Genomic DNA, 20,248 nt, shown 5'->3' on the forward strand with positions numbered 1-20,248 from the left:
CTTCTAAAATTGCGTCTACCCACTCTGGTCTTTCTACTTCCACACGATGAGCTTTGTATGCTGGTTTACTCAATAGTGAGGCAGTTTCCTGAGTCAATGCATGTAATACCGTTTCTGCAAATGTTGGTTGTTGTTGCATTATTGTTTCGTCCATACGGGCTTCTAGTTGTGCAGAGATCTGCGATGATACCTGTACTGAAATTTGTCCCGACATTTCGGATATACGTGCCTCCTGTGCTTCAATCCTGGATGCTATTGGTGACGACATTTCCGATATACGTGTCTCCTTTGATTCCATTTGGGATGCCATATATGTCTTCGGTTCTGCCAGTTGAGATGTTATATTTGTCTTTTGTACTTCCAGTTGAGTTTCCATTTTGGATTTTATGCGTGTCTCTTGGGATTCCAGTTGGGATGCCATTGTCGATGTTTGAGCAGATATTGCAGCCAAAATCATGTTCAAGTCTGTACTCGTAACTGTCTGCGATGTTTCGTTTTTCTTTTCAATTTTTGTTGTTGTCTCGTCCCCAACAGAATAAAAGACATACTCGTCCACATCAATTCCTTGCGACTCCATTACCTCTTGCAGCCGTGCTTGAAGTTCGATCTTATTGCCGGTTGTATTAAATCTACGTTTCTCCAACTCCTTTTTTAGTTGCTGGATCTTTAATTCACTCAACTTTGCCATGTCCAAGTTGTATTCAAAATCTTCGGAATTTATTCAACAATTCCTATTTTGACACCAATTGTAACGAATTTACTGCAATTCCTCTTATTTGCAACCTTCTACTAATGTTCGAATCACTAAACTGTTGAATAAATAACTCCAATATTGAATAATGCAAAAAATGGACTTTATTAAAGTACTTCAAAATAGCACTTATACTTCGCAACTGATAGCTTGCTTAAACCAAACTGATTGCCGTGCCTCAACTGTTGCTGCTTTTATACTGTGCGGTTTCCTCGTTGACATATTTCTAGGCGCTTCTATTTCCAGAACTTACTAGTTAGTTATCAGCTATAAAATTACTCAGCTTTAACTGCAGATGCACGATTTTAAAGCTTCTCTAATAGCCCATATGCGTGTATATGTGAGTGATACTTGCACAAATGATTGCATACTTTTGGGAGTATCTCAGATATATGCATGTGTTTGTGCTTACTCTCCGCTGCCTTTCTGGACATATGGGTAGACATAATTATTGATTTGTTGATGTGCATTCAAGTCACTGCTTAGTGTCGGTTTAGAGATGATAGTATCCCTTAGTGTTGCTAATATTCGTGACAATATTTAATATGAATAACAAAAGCTCGTTCTAAATTATTAATACTGCCTAAAGACATTAAAAAACTCCCACGCAGCGAAAACTCTGCAGAGGGTTATCCAGCAGCAATGGCAAGAAACGAATATATAGCAACTTTTAAATTAATCAATTTAGTGAGATAAGCAAAATGATTGCGACTGTTAACCTTTCACCTTAAGTTTGAATGGTCTATACAAATACCAAGGTGAAATATCACACGCACAAATGGAGGTATTCTCATTGCAGAAATTTACAAATATATATGTGTATATATCTATGTGTATTTACAGGTTCATCAACTTCTTCAGCTTTCATAGATTTTACATTGTTTTCATTTTGCTTTTGTTTGCGGTTTTTTGTATATTACATTTACATAAAAATGTATGTATGTATGTATGTGTGTATACTTGTATGTACATTGAATACACTGTTTCAGAAAAACAGCGCAATTTTTTCGTTCAAACAGGCCTAAGAACTTTTATATAATCACCAAGGATATAATGGAGCTCTAGCGATACATACAATTTTCTTTTGAAATACATCAAATTTACAGGAATATTTAAATATTTGAATAGAGTTGTAAAAGGCACCTATTCAATAAGGTCAATTCGTTATCCTGAAGCTCTTTCAATGTAAATATGTAGAACTTGAAGAAAAGAGCATGATATAGCGACGGATTTGCGATACAAATTTGACAGTTTTGTTTGCTGTTTCTCACTTTTATGAATTATCTTCGTAAGGTCTGCACGACGGGTGACATAATTCATAATAATAAAATAAACATTCCGGCATTGGAACAATGTTTAGTGAAAGATGAAAACAATGGACACCTTAAGACCAAATTTCCATAGAAGGCTTTGTCGCGTCAAACCAATAAAAGTGACAAGGCATTTAATTGTTATCTTACGACGCGGTCAAGTGTCTAAGGCTAAGTGTTTTACTGGCAGTTTTTTGTGAAAGTAATACAACTCAGTAGAATTGAAAGCGCCTTTTCCTATACAATTTCGTTGCGGACGTGTGTTAATTTGAAATGTTCAAACTTTGATGATTAATTCTCCAAAATCACACTTTCTTCCCTGGGAGCAAGGAGATAGAATACAAATTTTTTTTTCGTAGACAGTCTAATGCATGTATGTATATACATTCATAACAAAAGAAATTAACTTGTCAATAGTTCGCGTGTGAAAAGGACACGTGCACGATTTACCTCAAGAAATAAATTCTTTCTTAATTCCATTTAGATTTTGCACGAAAGTCATTGTAAAAGGGAATAAAGAGTAAAATGACGAATGTTGCAAAAAATTATTTAGCCTCCGAAGCAGTCATTGCCATTAAAATTTACCTCAAACCTAGGTAAAAAAAATAAAAAAAGTACTTGGCGCATTTTAGATCCAAAGAAATCTAGGCCGAGCTTCTCTTCCACTTTGTGTCGTGGTTCTTTTAATTTTTCCTACAAATTGTAGGCACGCGACCTACATCTGTGTACGCATCAGGCATGCTTAACCAACGAACCGATATCATTTCGTTACGATAATTCGCGTTAATTAACGAAACAAAGTCATTTCGTTTCCTTTAATAACGTTAAGAACGTCAAATTAACGAACATGATTATTAATTTCAAACAATGCTGGCTAAGCTGATTGATGGCGGAGTCTTTAAAGGTGAAAACATTAGCCACGCTGATTGCAACTTTTCTCATGAATTTTGAGAGTACGAATATTTCTCAGAGTATTTTTGACATTACCACCAACGAATTACACAAACAAATTACATGGAGTTTGTGTGTGTATGTGTGCTCGCTGTTACCACCTTACAGCTTCCCCATGGCTATAGCATTGCCAGCACCATAGTACAGGTTTACAAGTATGATATGTATGAGAAGGAAGCAATTCCTTTCTTTTTCTAACACATTGCAGTTTGACACTTCGGTCAGTGTCAAACTATTGTGGAACTCAGTGGAACTTGCGTGGAACATGCGTTTGACACTGAACGAAGTGTCAAAATTACCGGGGTTGCTGTAGTTGGAAGCGACGCGGGGAAACAAAAAAGGAGCGGAATATCAGATATGGGTTGCAGTGATGGTAAATTTTTTGAACGAATTTAGTATGAAAATGTAGTGCAATTATATGGGTCCTACAGAAAATTATACAAAAGTCTTGTATTGGGATATCTGAGGACGCGTAGTTATTCCAGTATTAAGAATACAAACACTGGTGCTAAGTTTTTCTACCTGTTCAAAAGTTCTCCGCGAAAAACAGTTTGAAACCGAGGTTGACTGCAATAACCCGTCCAAAAATGTGGAAAGAGAAATGAAAAGACGCGTTTTGTCCTTTTATCAATAGCCCAGAGGCGAAAAAGTATTCGAATTATTGGAAGCGAGCAAAAACGCGTCTATTAATACCTCTCCCGACAGTTTTGGTCGTGTTTTAGCAATCGCCCCCGGTTATAAAGTATCACAATTTGTTAATTAAAATTGTCGAAAACATATGGATTCTAAAGAGGGATGTAATTAAGTGCTCGTTTGAAAGTAAATAAGGGCATTTCTTTGTAACTTTACGATAAAAATTTTACGCAGTTTTCGTTAGCAGCTACTACACTTTTCTTGGACCTAAGAAGTACAACAGTGCCAAATAGCATCCACAAAAAAACGAACAAGAACAAGCATTTTATCAGATGAGGGTGGCTGTGTATGTGCATGCTGCTACATATCCTATTTGTAGACCTGTACTATGGCCAGCACATTTCAAACATAAAGTATCACGTTTTTGTTAACGTTTTTAATGATAATTCCTTTATCGATAATATTTCGAAGTGTTTCAACGGAAACGGTGGACATTTTTTGATAAACGATTAGCTTAGCGTTAAGGTGTATTCCTGGTACGCATCTGCAAGGTAGATGAGTTTTCACTGAGAAGCTTTTCATAGCATGGAACTCGTCTTCTTAAACAAACACCCTACAAGATACCTTTAAGAAATTTTGTATATTGGCTTATCTTGACTCACAATAGATTGGTATTGAAAATTTAGAAAAATTGGAAAAAAATCAATAATTTAACACGTAAGATCTATAAAGTGATGCAACTTTATACGTGGGTTGACTTCAATTCAATTCAATTTCGTAAAATTTTGGAAAATGGAATAATATCGAACAAATTTTGAAAAAGAAAATTTGGAAGTTATTAAACCATAACTCAAAAGCCGTTAAACGTATCATATTCAAACATTGCAGGAAAGATGTCCTTGCAATTATATGTACACCTTGTGCCTACACCACGTCCACTTAAAAAAAATCGATATCAAAACTTCGAATAATGGAAAAAAATCGATAATTCATTACGAAAGACCGAAATAGTGATTAAATGTGATGCGTGGATTGTCCTTATGACGAAAAATTTAAATTTGGTAAAATTTTGGCAAATAGGAGTGGCACCGCCTACTTTGATAGGAAGAAAATTTGAAAGTTTTGCAAGCCGTAATTCAAGAGCATGCCCATATAAAAATCTTTTGTTTTTAAAAAGCCGTAAATTGGAAGCAGTTAGTACCACTTTGCAATTTCGCAGAATTGTGGTTCTTGGGATTATATATATTCCTTGAAAAGTTGCATAAACTTTTAGCGATGGTTAAAAATTGGCAGTGTACACTTATGGCAAAAAAAAAAAAAAAAAACAGGCCGCGGAAAATAGTTATTGTGGGTAACATTGATAATTCCTTAACTAATTATGTGGTATCTTAAGGCGAGAAAGTTAGAAATTCCCTAGCAGTTTTCGTAAAATCAACTATATTCATATAGGTAATAGATTTATCCTTGAAGAAGAAATTATCATAATTGCTTAAGAAGAACAAATCACGAAAAATATGGAAAGCGTCGGCGGATAACATTATAATGAAGCATCCCCAAGGAGATTCTGGACGAAATATATTCAATAGGTGACTTTATCCACTCGTTATCGAAGTGGACCACCACGAAATGCCACTGAACGTGTTAATAGAAATATCGTCACGATAGCTCTTCTGAATACATCTAAAACTGCGCTCCAGAAACTTCCGCGGAATTGAAGAATAGTGTAAACATGAAAAATATAATATTGTTGGTCCGCCGTCACTTGAGGTAAAATAATTATATGGCCCCTGGCTGGAATAAAACCAGATTCTTACCACAAAAACCTTCCCCCCCACTAAGCTGGTTCTGCGAAAAAAGAAAAAGAGCTACTGCGAAGAGTCATATTCTCTGATAAATGCCAATAAATATATTCAATTAAGTTTTGTAATGCGTGGTTACTCCCAAAATATGGATTCACAGCTGCGTTCAGATTACCGTGCTGGATTAGCCCTCCAACTCCTAGTGAGATGCCGTCTTGAATGCAGTAAATTTAGGCGGCGGAGTTAGCTTAACACTTCTTAACATAATCTAAGCAACTCTCACTGTTTTTAGTGCGAGCCACACCATTATATACGGAGAATCCTACACTGTTGCCTTAATGCAGTTTTGACTCAATATTCCCGATTTCTGGGTCTTGATACACATCGCGAGCCTTAACTAAATAAAATTTATTTTGCACTCATAAGAGAATATGAATCATAGTTTTCAGGATACCAATTAGCATGCGGGATCGTTTTTCTTTTGGTGGAAAGCGGGGTTTTTTTTAGCCATGGGCCATCAAATTATTTTTCCTCAAGAGACGCTGTACCGTTTTTATTCTAATTTTCATGTTTATACTATCCTTAAACTCAACGGCAATTTCCGCAATAGTATTAAATGTGTACAAATGTTCAAATGTGTTCTTGATGGTATGCCTATCATCGCGTTCAGTTGTCCGTCCGATTCTATATATTTACTCCACAATCCCCTAAAGGATGATCCATGGCAATGTACATCGCGTACGCTATCATATTTTTGGTTATTGGGTGTTTGTAGACATTTATGTAAATTTCTTTCTTAAGGATAACACTATGACTTTTAATTTATAACATTTGCTTTTACGAAAACTGCTAGGGACGTACTAACTTTTCTGTCTCAACATATCACCAAATGCGCTGAGGTATTATCAATATGCAACACAAGATCTTAAAACGTTCTTTGCGTAGCTGTAGTTACCGTAGAAATAATGTAAGAGGGAAATAATTTTCGTCGGCTTTTTTTGACCGTAATTATATTTACGGCGCGTAACTGCATCAACAGTATAGATATTTATATTAGTGCAATGTACCAAAATTTAAAAAAATATTGTGCAAAATGGTCCTTTTAAATTAAGCTCTTCACAAAATTTTCAATATCAAACTCGAACAAATAGGGACCAATTTCATGGAGATTTGCTAAGAACATTGCTCCTAGGACGGCTTTATAGCTTCTTACCGAGGATGTTATTTGCAAGTGTATTGGTAGCATATTTCAGCTTTCATGTTCTTTAATGTTAGTGATATTTCCCCTTAAAAGTATCCTTAATATATATGTATATGATATCACACAGCTGGGTATATTCGGTTTTGTCCGAACTAAGACTTTCTTTACTTGTTATACTCAGTTGAGCAGAGCTCACAGAGTATATTAACTTTGATTGGATAACGGTTGGTTGTACAGGTATAAAGGAATCGAGATAGATATAGACTTACATATATCAAAATCATCAGTATCGAAAAAAAAATTTGATTGAGCCATGTCCGTCCGTCCGTCCGTCAACACGATAACTTGAGTAAATTTTGAGGTATCTTGATGAAATTTGGTATGTAGGTTCCTGAGCACTCATCTCTGATCGCTATTTAAAATGAACAATATCGGAATATAACCACGCCCACTTTTTCGATATCGAAAATTTCGAAAAACCGAAAAAGTGCGATAATTCATTACCAAAGGCGGATAAATCGATGAAACTTGGCAGGTGAGTTAAGCTTATGACGCAAAATAGAAAATTAGTAAAATTTTGGACAATGGGCGTGGCACCGCCCACTTTTAAAAGAAGGTAATTTAGAAGTTTTGCAAGCTGTAATTTGGCAGTCGTTGAAGATATCATGATGAAATTTGGCAGGAACGTTACCCTTATTACTATATATCTGCTTAATTATCAAAATCGTAGAAGGACCACGTCCACTTTTAAAAAATTTTTTTTTTTTAAGTAAAATTTTAACAAAAAATGTAATATTTTTACAGTATATAAGTAAATTATGTCACCATTCAACTCCAGTAATGACATGGTGCAACAAAATACAAAAATAAAAGAAAATTTCAAAATGGGCGTGGCTCCGCCCTTTTTCATTTAATTTGTCTAGGATACTTTTAATGCCATAAGTCGAACAAAAATTTGCCAATCCTTTTGAAATTTGGCAAGGGCATAGATTTGATGACGTTAACTGTTTTCTGTGAACATGGGCGAAATCGGTTGAAGCCACGCCCAGTTTTTATACACAGTCTGTCCTTCCACTCGGCCGTTAACACGATAAGTTGAGCAAAAATCGACATATCTTCACTGAACTTAGTTCACGTACTTACCTGAACTCACTTTATCTTGGTATAAAAAATGAACGAAATCCGACTATGACCACGCCCACTTTTTCGATATCGAAAATTACGAAAAATGAAAAAAATGCCATAATTCTATACCAACTCTGAAAAAAGGGATGAAACATGGTAAGGTAATTGGATTGTTTTATTGACGCGAAATATAACTTTAGAAAAAACTATAAAATGGTTGTGATACCTACCATATTAAGTAGAAGAAAATTAAAAAAGTTCTGCAGGGCGAAATAAAAACCCTTGAAATCTTGGCAGGTATTACATATATAAATAAATTAGCGGTATCCAACAGATGATGTTCTGGGTCACCCTGGTCCACATTTTGGCCGATATCTGGAAAACGCCTTCACATATACAACTACCATCACTCCCTTTTAAAACTCTCATTAATACCTTTAATTTGATACCTCTAGAATGTGTTTGTAGGATAAACATATTCTAGAGTCACCCCTGGTCAACATTATGGCGATATCTCGAAAAGGCGTCCACCTGTAGAACTAAGCCCCACGCCCTTTTAAAATACTCATTAACACCTTTCATTTGATGCCCATATCTTACAAACATATTCTAGAGTCACCCCTGGTCCACCTTTATGGCGATATCTCGAAAAGGCGACCAACTATACAGCTACCACCACTCCCTTTTAAAACCCTTATTAATACCTTTAATTTTATACCCATATCGTATAAACGCATTCTAGAGTCGCCCCTGGTCCACCTTTATGGCGATATTTCTGAAAAGGCGACCACCTATACAACTACCACCACTCCCTTTTAAAACCCTCATTAATACCTTTAATTTTATACCCATATCGTAAAAACACATTCTAGAGTCACCCCTGGTCCACCTTTATGGCGATATTTCGCAACGGCTTCTACTTATAGAACTAAGGCCCACTGCCTTTTAAAATACTCATTAACACCATTCGTTTGATACCCATATGGTACAAACGCATTAATACCTTTAATTTTATACCCATATCGTATAAACACATTCTAGAGTCAGCCCTGGTCCACCTTTATGACGATATCTCTAAAAAGGCGACCACCTATACAACTACCACCACTCCCTTTTAAAACCCTCATTAATACCTTTAATTTGATACCCATATCGTACAAACAAATTCTAGGGTCACCCCTGGTCCACCTTTATTTCGATATTTTGCAACGGCTTCCACCTATAGAACTAAGGCCCACTCCCTTTTAAAATACGCATTAACACCTTTCGTTTGATACCCATATGGTACAAACGCATTCTAGAGTCACCCCTGGTCCACTTTTATGGCGATATCTCGAAAAGGCGACCAACTATACAACTAACACCACTCCCTTTTAAAACCCTCATTAATACCTTTAATTTTATACCCATATCGCACAAACACATTCTAGAGTCACCCCTGGTCCACCTTTATGGCGATATCTCGAAAAGGCGTCCACCTATAGAACTAAGGCCCACTCCCTTTTAAAATACTCATTAACACCTTTCATTTGACACCCATATCGTACAAACAAATTCTAGAGTCACCCCTGGTCCACCTTTATGGCGATATTCCTAAATGGCGTCCACCTATAGAACTATGGCCCACTCCATCATAAAATACTCTTTAATACCTTTCATTTGATACACATGTCATACAAACACATTCCAGGGTTACCCTCGGTTCATTTTTCTACATGGTTATTTTCCCTTATGTTGTCACCATAGCTCTCAACTGAGTATGTAATGTGCGGTTACAACCGAAGTTAACCTTCCTTACTTGTTTTTAGATAAGGTTAAAGTGGTCGGTGCATAGAATGTGAGACCACTCATTGATTGAATTAAAAAGTTTACCAGAACTTGTTAAACGACCAAACGGAGAAATGCTTTACGTCCCAGGACTTATGTTATATCTTATATGCGCCATCGTCGTCTTGGCAACTAAAAAAATTCGACCTGAGCGACTAGGAGATTACATATATATTTGTTGTCTTCCCTTGGATTAAGCAAAAAAAAAAAAACATGAAGATTTTCCAGTGAAATCTTGTTTAACTAGCCAAAGTACTTAAGAGTTTACTAAAGCATAAATTGTTCATCTCTTGAGATATTTTTGGACTACTAGAATATGTACGTTGACGCACATTTGAGTACTTTTGTAGCATACTTAAGTATATCAACTATTAAGTATGCTTGAATATAATGGATAATAAATATGTAGACACGATATTTTGCTTATTTCCTATCATGTAGCAGAAACCAAATAAATTTAAATTAAGCTAGAAGATTATTTTCACATACATATCTCTAGCAGTGTTGCACTCAAGAGCTTCGTAAAACTATTCGACGTTCGCCTAAATGTCTTGTAAGCGCAGAGAAAGAGATACGGTAAAGCAAACAGTCAATCAGTTTAAGCTTGTACTTCAAGCAGCAAACATCTCATGCGTCATTTCTATGCTCAAAAATTCTGCGTGTTAACACATACTACTACAGAAAAAGTCTCACGGTCTGCAGCTAGTAACCGAACGGTCTTACATGATGCTGTTCTGGTCGTAGCGGGAACCACACCGATATATCTTCTTGGTGAGGAAAGAAAAGCAATATACAACAGCAGTTCGGAAGCGAGTAGAGCTGCTGTTGACATACAGGAGCGAAAAAGAATCGATTCGACGCTGCCAAAAATAGTGAAGCAACAGCACCATAGAAAAGTGGAGCAAGGAGCTCATTCCTGAACTGAAGCCACGGAGAGGTCGATTTTTATCTGACTCATTTTCTAAACAGACACGATTACTTCCGCAAATTCCTGCAGAGAATACGCAAGGTTGAAACCCGAATTTCCTGCACTGTTTAAAATTAGATGGATGATGCCACACCTTCGTTGAATGCGAGCACTTGGTCGACCAACGAAGGAGGGTAGAAAAGATATTTGTCAACCTATCCCCGGGCAGCGTCATCAATAACATGACCTGACGAAGTGATAGTTGGGATACGGTCAGCACATATGCAAACGATATGCGTGAGAGGAGCCACAGGGCTCACGTAGCGCGCTCCCTTACTCGAAGTAATGCTAAAAGCGGTCCCAGGTACAGGGAATTGCGCGGATCACGTGAGGCGTGTGTATATTATATACATATATCTATATTATCTTATCTATAGGGATAATAGAGAACAATATTTTCATACACTATCTTTGTTTTTTAGTTTGAAATAAATTACCCGCAAATTAAAAAATTTAACTCGAGCTGTACTGCGAGAGTAGCGAAAAATGCTTTTTTTTTTGACAAAAGATTATCGCTCTACTGCATTGTTCTCTTCTAAGCCTTTTGTCCTTGTAACTCTTATCGTGCAATCAAAGACAACAAAAGCAATTAAACTGAGAAGGCAAGAGCTTTCAACATAAATTGGGCTTTATAATATTTTGAGTGCGAGTGCTTTAGATAATAAAACAATGAAATTGTAATAAGTCACTCAATATTTAGCGGGCCAAGACAGCCAATTTATTCATTAAATTTATGAAATCTGAGCTCATGCTGTGTAATAAAGTAATTACAGGTATTAAATTTACGTGTGAGTTTATTTGTACGTGCCCAAATGTGTGAAAGTAAGCAAATTCATTTAGCTAAATTTGGAAGGAATTGAAGGAATAAATTAAATAAGCATTTAATAAAGATAATTGTAAACTCTTAGTGAAGCTTCTGAATCTACATGGCTAATTATATCCTCCATAAATATCAAAGATATGCTGTCGCCTGTTTTTAAGTACAAGAATTAGCAAATATATATTGAGTTCAAATTTGGAGTATGGTCTAGAACGTGGTTCTAGGGACAACGTGATGAATGACGGTATGCTACGAATCTACTTTGCCGGAGGGAAGCAAATTATCTGCTACGCAAATGATACTGTCGTGGTGTCAGTGGCAAAAGAACTGGATCTACCTCGAACATTATGTAAATAAGCCGAAGGCAGAATAAAGGATTAGCTGACGAGTAGGGGGCTTGAGATGGCTAGCAATAAGACAGAAGTGGTTTTGGTGAGCTTAAAGTGGGCTGTGGAAGAGCTTATAATTGCCATAATAGATTACCAAATAAATTCAAAGCCTTTCTTGAAATGTTTAGAAAAGAACATTGACTCAAAAATTACTTTTAAGCCGACATTCAGGGCGGTTGAAGAGAAAGTTTCTAAAGTAAGTGGAAGGCGTGGGTCCAAGAGCGGGACTGTAAATTGTTGAAAATTATGTGTTGGTCTTACAGCAAAGTTTCTCCCATCATTAAAAAGAGAGAACTGTAGGCTCATGAGGGGTATTCTGATTGGAGACTGCTTTCTGGCGTCACATGCCTATAAATGACGCTTTGTCAGTGGGGGTTGGAGAAAGAAACGATCGAGCTCGTTTTGCGCTCATGCTCTGCGCTTGCTAGGCTAAGGCTCTAGCTATTAGTAGTGATACAGCTGTCAGATCTAGAAGCAGCAAGTGTCATTGGTCCTATAAAGCTACTAGTATTTGCCAAAAGGACGGAGTTATTTTATAGCATAGGTCCAGGTTTTTGACAGAGGTTTTTAGTTAGGTCGTTAGATAAACTTCTGACAACACTACGGGCTCATTCAGTCTATGTGAGGTCTTCATGGACTGTCCAGTTCAAAATAACCTAACCTCCCTTAATGTGCAGACACATAGACTTTTGGGCTGCTGTGAGCAAAATGGTGATTATAGTTATGACGCGACTGATGCAAGCTGAAAAGGAGCACAGAGAACTGCTTCGTATTGGTGATTAAAGTCGATAGGTGCCGCACGGATCGATGTACATGAATATCTCCTAAAAAATTGAAGATCATGCAAATGAGCTTGAAACGACTTCGTAACCAGAGAAGAAAAGTATTTGAAAATTTCAATGAACCTGATAGTGTCTTGCGTCCCAATTTTCAGTTGAAATGGGGTAAGCAAGAAACCTGGAGAATAGACCAAGACCTTGCGATTTCTCGAATTTTTTCGTGCGTATCGACTTCTAACTTTTTATTATATAGATTTTACTTTTACAAAACGCTTACTATATCTTCAATTCGAGAATCTAGCTAGAAACCGACTTCTCCAGCTCTCGGTTTCTCGAAACTCTCTTATTTTCGAGAAAAAATCTTAAACTATATATGTATAATACTGGCGACTAAATTAAATGTCGAATAGATCACGCGTTTTACAAGTATTCCGAAGGTGCCTCGAAATTCTCGCTTGTGTTCAAGAGGAATTCGTAAGCTCTAGTAATACTTATGCATTTATTCGTACAAATAATTCTATATTTGGCATCTTACGTTCGATTTTGCGGTAACTTTCCGTTAAGGAGTCAGTGCCAAAGCAACTTGAAGGGAAAACCCGTCTTTGTGAAGGATATATTTCAAATATTCGTTCAAAGTTGAATGAGTCTCAAGTTATGGACTCAAATTCATTGTCGCCAACTCACCTATCGATCGAAGAAAAATCTGATTTTTTGCCGAGGTCGAGTATCCGTGTATGAACACGGTCAATGCAAACTATGAAAAAATCCGGTAGGTGGCGCACGAGTTTGCAGAGGATTCGAGCAAAATTTTTAGTCTTGCTTTCGATTTTGAAGTAAATTGACTGTGAGTTAGATGCTTGAAACACGATAGGAATGAGTTTTTTAATATTCGACACCATACATTCCTTTTAGCAATTGGTTGTACCAAATTTATAATGAATTTATTTAGACTTGATTACGCAAATAAACATTCGTAATAAATTAAGTGCGAAGTAGCACATTTGCACTTTATTACTATTATTATCACGCATTCAGTTACTATAATTAATAACTGAATGATTTTCTAGTTTTTATGGAACCCATTAATGAGAAAGAAGCAATTTAACTGTGGAACTTCATGTTGTAAAAGAAGGTATGTATCTACTCGTATGCTGAGCTACTGTGGGGATGTGTTGCCTTTTAATGGTTACATTTTGTATTTATTTTCTTAAAAGACCTTAGTTGTTAGTGCTTCGTTATAAGATCCCTAGTCTGTTAAGTAAACCTGCACAGAGTAGTCCTGCATTTGTAATTTTTTAATTTCCTGCCAAGGTAGCGTCCTCCTTGTTTGTTTAATTAGAAAAGATTATATAAAGCGGGGTCGTCCTTCGGCTGTGGTTTGGCAAACACTTAAAGTGTATTTCTGCCATGAAAAACTTTCCAGTAAAAATTTAATTCCCTTGCAGATGCCGTTCAAAGTTGGTAGGCCCCGTCCCAACAGTTTGTAGGAAAAATTAGAAAGGAGGACGGCGCGAGTTGGAAGAGAAGCTCAGCCTTAACCTCTCCGCAGGTAAATCGCGCCAACTATTTATTTATTCTCTCCGGTCCCCTACAACATTGACCTATTTTAGGATACATACATTAGATCAAATTTTCAATAGCGACTTTCGGCATCATAGCATACATTTGGCGAGGGATGATGAACAGAAAGGCTCTACACTCGAAAGTCAAGTGCATTGGAAAATATTCTGTCGAAAGGGTTGCAAAAAAGTTGGCATTGGAACTATCTCAGTTTTAATTAATTCAAGCATTACTGAGTAAAAAAAATGATGATGAAGAAGCCGAACGTCGTTGTTGTTGTTGTTGTTGTCGTTGTAGCGATATGGTTGCTCCCCGAAAGCTTTGGGGAGTTTTATCGATGTGATGGTCCTTTGCCGGATAGAGATCCGGTACGCTCCGGTACCACAGCACCGTTAAGCAGCTAGCCCGACCATCTCGGGAACGATTTATGTGGCCAAATTAAACCTTCAGGCCATTCTCTCCCTCCCAACCACCAAGTTCCATGTGGAGCTTGGGGTCGCCAGAGCCTCCGCTGTTAGTGAAACAGGATTCGCCGCGGATAGGCGAGGATGACAATTGGGTTTGAAGAAGCTATATATTGCGCTGGCAACCTGAAAGGGTTGCGCTACACAGCCCCTTGAATCTGGTATTTTAGTTTGCCCTTTCACGCCATGACAGAAAATCCTTGAGGTGAGTCAACACTAGCCTGCTGCATTAGAAAATACCATAAAAAAGGTGATTTAACCTGCCCGGGAATCGAAACTTGAATATTTGGAAGAGAAGACAAGCAACGTACCCACTTAATCACGGCAAGCACAGTTTAGCTGGAATTGCAGATTATTTCAGAGTAAAATAGAAAAATAGCTGCATGTGCGCAGGTGGGATGGAACTCATACGGAGGAATTAATTAATAACTTCATTAACGGATGAGCCAAACCTTGGTGCTATTACATTTGTGATTTGGGAACCTAGGATGTATTCCTTCAGCGCCTCTATGTTGCCATATATTCAAGGAACACATTTACTGTAGCGCCTTTCCAACGTTACCTCCAATGTAAATTGTACACGATAATAAAACGGCAGAGGGTTTTCATAAAAAGCCTGATAGAAACCATGGCTCATTTTGAATACCGGTTCGGAAAAGAAAAGTATTCCTGGTTTTGATGGACTAGCGGAGAACCTAGCTGGGATTACAGCTCTTAACTCCTCGCAGGAGCCTCTGTGTACGATAATGGCTACATGTGCCTGCCCACTCATCAATGAGCTATATAATAAAACAAACAACTATCGCTCTGATCTCCCCAGTTATTTCGCTTTGGTTAACATGACATTGGCACTTACCAAATCACCGCCAACTTTATTTACAACATGAACATGGACCATATTGGATATTTGGGTCGATGTCATTATGCTACCTTAATCGTACGGCAGAAGAGTTTTATAAAAAGCCTGATGGAAGTTATGGCTCAGGATGAATCCTGATTCGGTCAAACAAAAGTATGATTGAGCGTCTGGACCCCGGTATAAAATGACATTCCGGCATTATAACGTGAGACGAGAGTACACTTTATTAGGGAGACAAATTACATGCTGAACCAACTGTTTCTGTTGAATACCCGATACCTAGTCATCCCAACAGACAACTGATTGAAGAGACCCCACCTCGCAGGGGCTTAATAATTCATCACAGAAAGCATTATAAGGAAATACGGCACCTGAGAACACAGCCCTTTGTAGAAAAAAACACAAAAAGTTATTCAGTGATATCCACAAAAAGGCGTCGGATCTGTATGCCAGGTTTTGCCGGGGGAACCCCGTTCTTAAAAAAGATTAAACTATTCTCCCTAGGAAGACGCGCGCCGCTTCAGCTCAACTTCGATCTGAATACTGTAACAGGTTAAACTCTTCCCTATCCAGAATTACCCCGACATACACAATGTATGTCCTGCTTGCAATGTGTCCTCATATGGTACCAACCACCGTTTTAATTGCCTCTAACACCCCTCTCATTCTAGTACACCCCTATAGAAGCTGCAAGTTTCCTTGGATTCCCGTTAGAGGATATCAATGAAAATTTTTGAGTGGTTGCACCTATTGGATGGTGAGAAGCACTGCTTTAACAACAACAGCAGGCTAGAAAATTAGCTGCGTCGTTGCATAAACTTCTAAGCGTTTCACTAAGACGCCACGATATAGTACAGGAATCTCTCAACATGGAAATTCCTAAAATTGGTATATTTGATATTCTTAAAATTTCATTTGAGCAGTTCCGTGCCAAAACGCAATAATTACACTTAATAATTTTAACGCGTAATTTAAATATTTACGTGATGGTTCGTGAAAGGTAAAAGGTATTCGGTGTAACTTACATAAAAATTCCCATTAAAAATTTGGGTTTGTATGCATTCTTCATTAAAGTTTTTTTAATTTTTTCAAAACTCGTCAATTGAAATTGTTGCGTTTTGCTATGCAGCTTCTCATTCAATTATATAAATTTTTTACAATTTCTTTTTATACTTACCCCAACATAATGAGACGAAAGCAATTTTTTGCCGATGGTACACTATCATCACACAGCGACAAACCGATGCCTGTGCCATTTGCTAAATCCTCCATTGTCTCGATTATATCCAAATTGCCTTCAGCTAACGGTGGATGCAATTCTGTGTGGCTAACCACACGACTACTCGTCGTTACAGCACCATTACTACTACTCGCCGCACCCACATCATTCAAAAAAGTGACCACATGCGATGCGGTTGTTGTTGATGGAAATTTTGTTATGGTTATTGGTGTTGAAGTTGGTGTTGGTGTTGTTGCAGATGCTGCTATGGTCATTGCACTACTACTATAATTACTGTTTGTTATATCACGTACATGATCACGTATTGTATCCGATATAGAATTTGTTAGATTTTTCAATGGATCACTTATGGACACCTCAGCATAGTTGTTATTATTATTGCGAGCACAAAACCAATTTCGGCAACGTTCCATTGTACCAACATCAGCAACATTGAAAGCGCCCATCAAAAAGCTAATTTACATACATACATATATTATGTATGTATGTGTTTGTTTATTTGTTTGTAAAACAAGTAAATTATTTAAGTTGTATGCAGGTTGCTAGTGCGAGCCACTGCAATAACAATCGATATCGATGAATTCGAATTTGTATAGTGAAAGCAGATTTCGATTTGTACACAATTCCACAAACTAAAATCTAAAAAAGTGCAGCCCTGGGCAAACTACATGCACCCAAACGCCAGCAGTGATGGAATCTGCAAAATGGTGACAAAATTTAGTCAGAAACAATTTTTACGTATAGCAGTGAACAGAAAAATAGCAGCGGCAGTTTTTTCAAAATTGCATCAATTAAACTCTTCCTATTTTTTATGTTCGATATTTTAAGGGGAAAAAAATTAATACAAGAATTTTGTAACTGAAACTAGGCAAACAACATCATGAAAATATTTTCGAAAGTTCGGAGTTTTTCGAATTCGAAAATTTCGAATTTCTTATTTATAGTCATCTGCACTTTTTTGAGTATGGAGTTTAGTAGCGCAATCAATTTAAGTCTGCATCGTTTCCACTACCAGATTCATACAAATTTTTTTCTACAATATCGAAAAAAAATTAGTTACCGAAATTTGACAAAATCCATACTGCTATTTTTTTTTTGTTCGCTGCTGCAAATGTGTGTTTGTGAGTGGACCATTCCATTCAAATCAATCAAAAGGAAGTCGATTCGTTTCGTTTTGGTTTATATTACGTTAGGTTAAGAAGCCGTGCAAAGGAACTTTCCATACTTCAACTGTTAATTGCGAATGGCCTCTGTGAATTCCGGAAGATGCACTGTCCGCAAAATATACGCACATAAATCTAGGCGCCTCCTCTTTATTCCTTTCCAGGCATCTTCTGCAGAGGGAACTTCTGGGTTTATGCTAAAGTCGAAGCATAGGTACAGTTTCACAATGAACTGTGAAAATGCCTGTAAGTACTCTGACTGGCGATTTATTTTGGCATGTGGAAACTTAGATGTAATATGGATGCTAGCGACGCTCGACAGTCTGGCAACATATCCGATTTTCTAAAATTGTTTCTTATGCCAGTAAAATAACCTATTTTCAACAAATGTCATGACATTGGCCTTTGAGATTGTACTGTATTGAGCACTCTAACTGCGCTCTCCCTATGAAGGATCATGAAGCTAGTAAGACTAATTGATTCGAGACTGGTGCGCATAATGCCTAGTTCCAATTCGCTCTTTCTAAATTTAAGACTTCGGTATGAATTTCAATTTCTTTCACACTGTCTAAGCTCTCCTGCCATTCCTCTCTCGAATGATATCTTATGTTCTGTGCGTGGAAGTTTACAACTGCCGGAATATAGTCCGCTCAGACGTTTGCTCTCTTTTGGCTGCGTTAAATCATTTCTGACCATGTCACTTTCTTACTCTTGAAGCAATTAAGAGACTCCCCGAAGGTTTTGGGGTAGTGTTATCGATGATCCTTAACCAGATATAGATCCGTTACGTTCCGGTAATAAGCAACATTAAGCTACAAGTCCAACCAACTCGGAAACAATTTAATATGACCACATTGAACCTCTCAAGCCGATTAGATTGGGTGGCAGGTGCTTTAACTGGGTGGAAACAACTCACTTGAACACTTTTGCAGACCGTTGTGATACCACATAAACTAAAGGTGGCGTTGTTTTGAAACAACTAAGTGAATCACGATGTACTTCTGGATGGCGCAAACATCCATCCCGCGATTTCCTTCAGGGATTCGTGTATGTCCCTGATGTAATATTTACGCCTTGACCTTGCAAAACCGCATCGTATGGGTACCTGTAGGGCAATTCCCCATCAACGGTCCAATCATCATTGAGATGAGATAGACCAAAGTGCAAAGCCTGGGGCACAGTAATATATCTTTCGAGGAATGATGTCGAAGTTAGTTAGTATCGTCACTCAGGCTCAATCCTGGATCTTGAAGCCTAATGACAGCACGGGCTGCATTCTTCCAACAAGCACTACAAGGTGACTGAGACTTTCTTAGTTCTGTCTTCTATATAAAACATCCATGACAGCTTGCTTTAAACAATAATGTCAACCCTATTAGATAGTGCCAGTGACGCTCCGCCATTGGTAGGTGATATGAATACAGTGTTTTTGTAACTCCTGGAAAAGCGAACTTGCTCAATTTGATTGGGGGTAACAGTTAGCCCATAGGAAACAGAACACCCAACCACTACTTTCTCAAGATATGTATGTATTTCCACCTGACAAAGATTGCTAGGTCATCAGCATAGCCCACTGTTTAACAACCTCCACATTCAAAGTATAGGAGTAATAAGTTTACGAACGACCCATAAATGCAGAGACAGAACATCCCCATTTTGTATTGCTATGCGCCTTACTATGTTGCAGCTTAAATTTATCCTCACATCAGAAATTAGTTCCTTGGCACATTTTCCTACAATACATCTGCAAAATTGTTCTTCCCAGCTTTGGATGAATTTTTCGTTTCGTACCTTTCTACACAAGTAAAAAAGCCAAGCCGGACGCAAGAAATATTTTTGTTTAAAGATTTGCATGTCCCTGTTGGCAATGATCGATACAGATTGGGTTTAGTACATAGTTAATTTCATATATTTTGTGGAGCTACAACGATGATGTACGTGACGTTTTGTGCTCGTGTCCTGCGCTTGCCAGGCTAAGACTAAAGCTATTAGGAGTGATACGGCTGTCAGTTCTAGAAGCACCAAAAGCTTCAGGTATTTGCGAAGAGGGCGGAGCTATTTTATAACACACGTCCTGTTTTTTGATAGGGTTTTACAGTTTGGTCGTTAAAATAAACTTCTAGTAACACTACGGACTCTGCAAGTCTATGCCAGGTCCTCATGGATCGGCCAGTTCAACCCAACCTAACCAAATCTACAATGATGAGATGTCTAGATCTCTTATTCTGATTCGAAACTGTTTTTGTAAATGTAGAACAAAAGCTCTGCGCAGCTAATTTGAGCTAGTTTAACTGTCCCCCCTTTATTGACCGCCCATTTCAACCTAACCTAACTTTCCCCCAGGAATTTCATTAGGTCCACGCTATAGTCATAACAGATAACCCGCTCATCCTCTGTGATTGGTGGAATA

At 37.6% G+C, this 20,248-nt stretch overlaps 1 protein-coding gene across 2 annotated transcripts in view; it reads right to left on the reverse strand.

Annotated features, from left to right (window-relative positions):
- Positions 1 to 20,248, reverse strand: part of LOC137252150 (GTP-binding protein Rhes) — a 235,748-nt gene that overhangs the window by 40,573 nt on the left and 174,927 nt on the right. For both annotated transcript variants that reach the window (XM_067787475.1, XM_067787474.1), the window contains exon 4: positions 16,613 to 17,372. In XM_067787475.1, coding sequence (XP_067643576.1) covers positions 16,613 to 17,121 — 509 coding nt within the window. In that variant the 5' untranslated portion in view covers positions 17,122 to 17,372. The remainder of the gene's footprint in view (positions 1 to 16,612; positions 17,373 to 20,248) is intronic.

The sequence above is a fragment of the Eurosta solidaginis genome, chromosome 5, assembly GCF_040869045.1.
Source record: "Eurosta solidaginis isolate ZX-2024a chromosome 5, ASM4086904v1, whole genome shotgun sequence".
Taxonomy (NCBI): domain Eukaryota; kingdom Metazoa; phylum Arthropoda; class Insecta; order Diptera; family Tephritidae; genus Eurosta; species Eurosta solidaginis.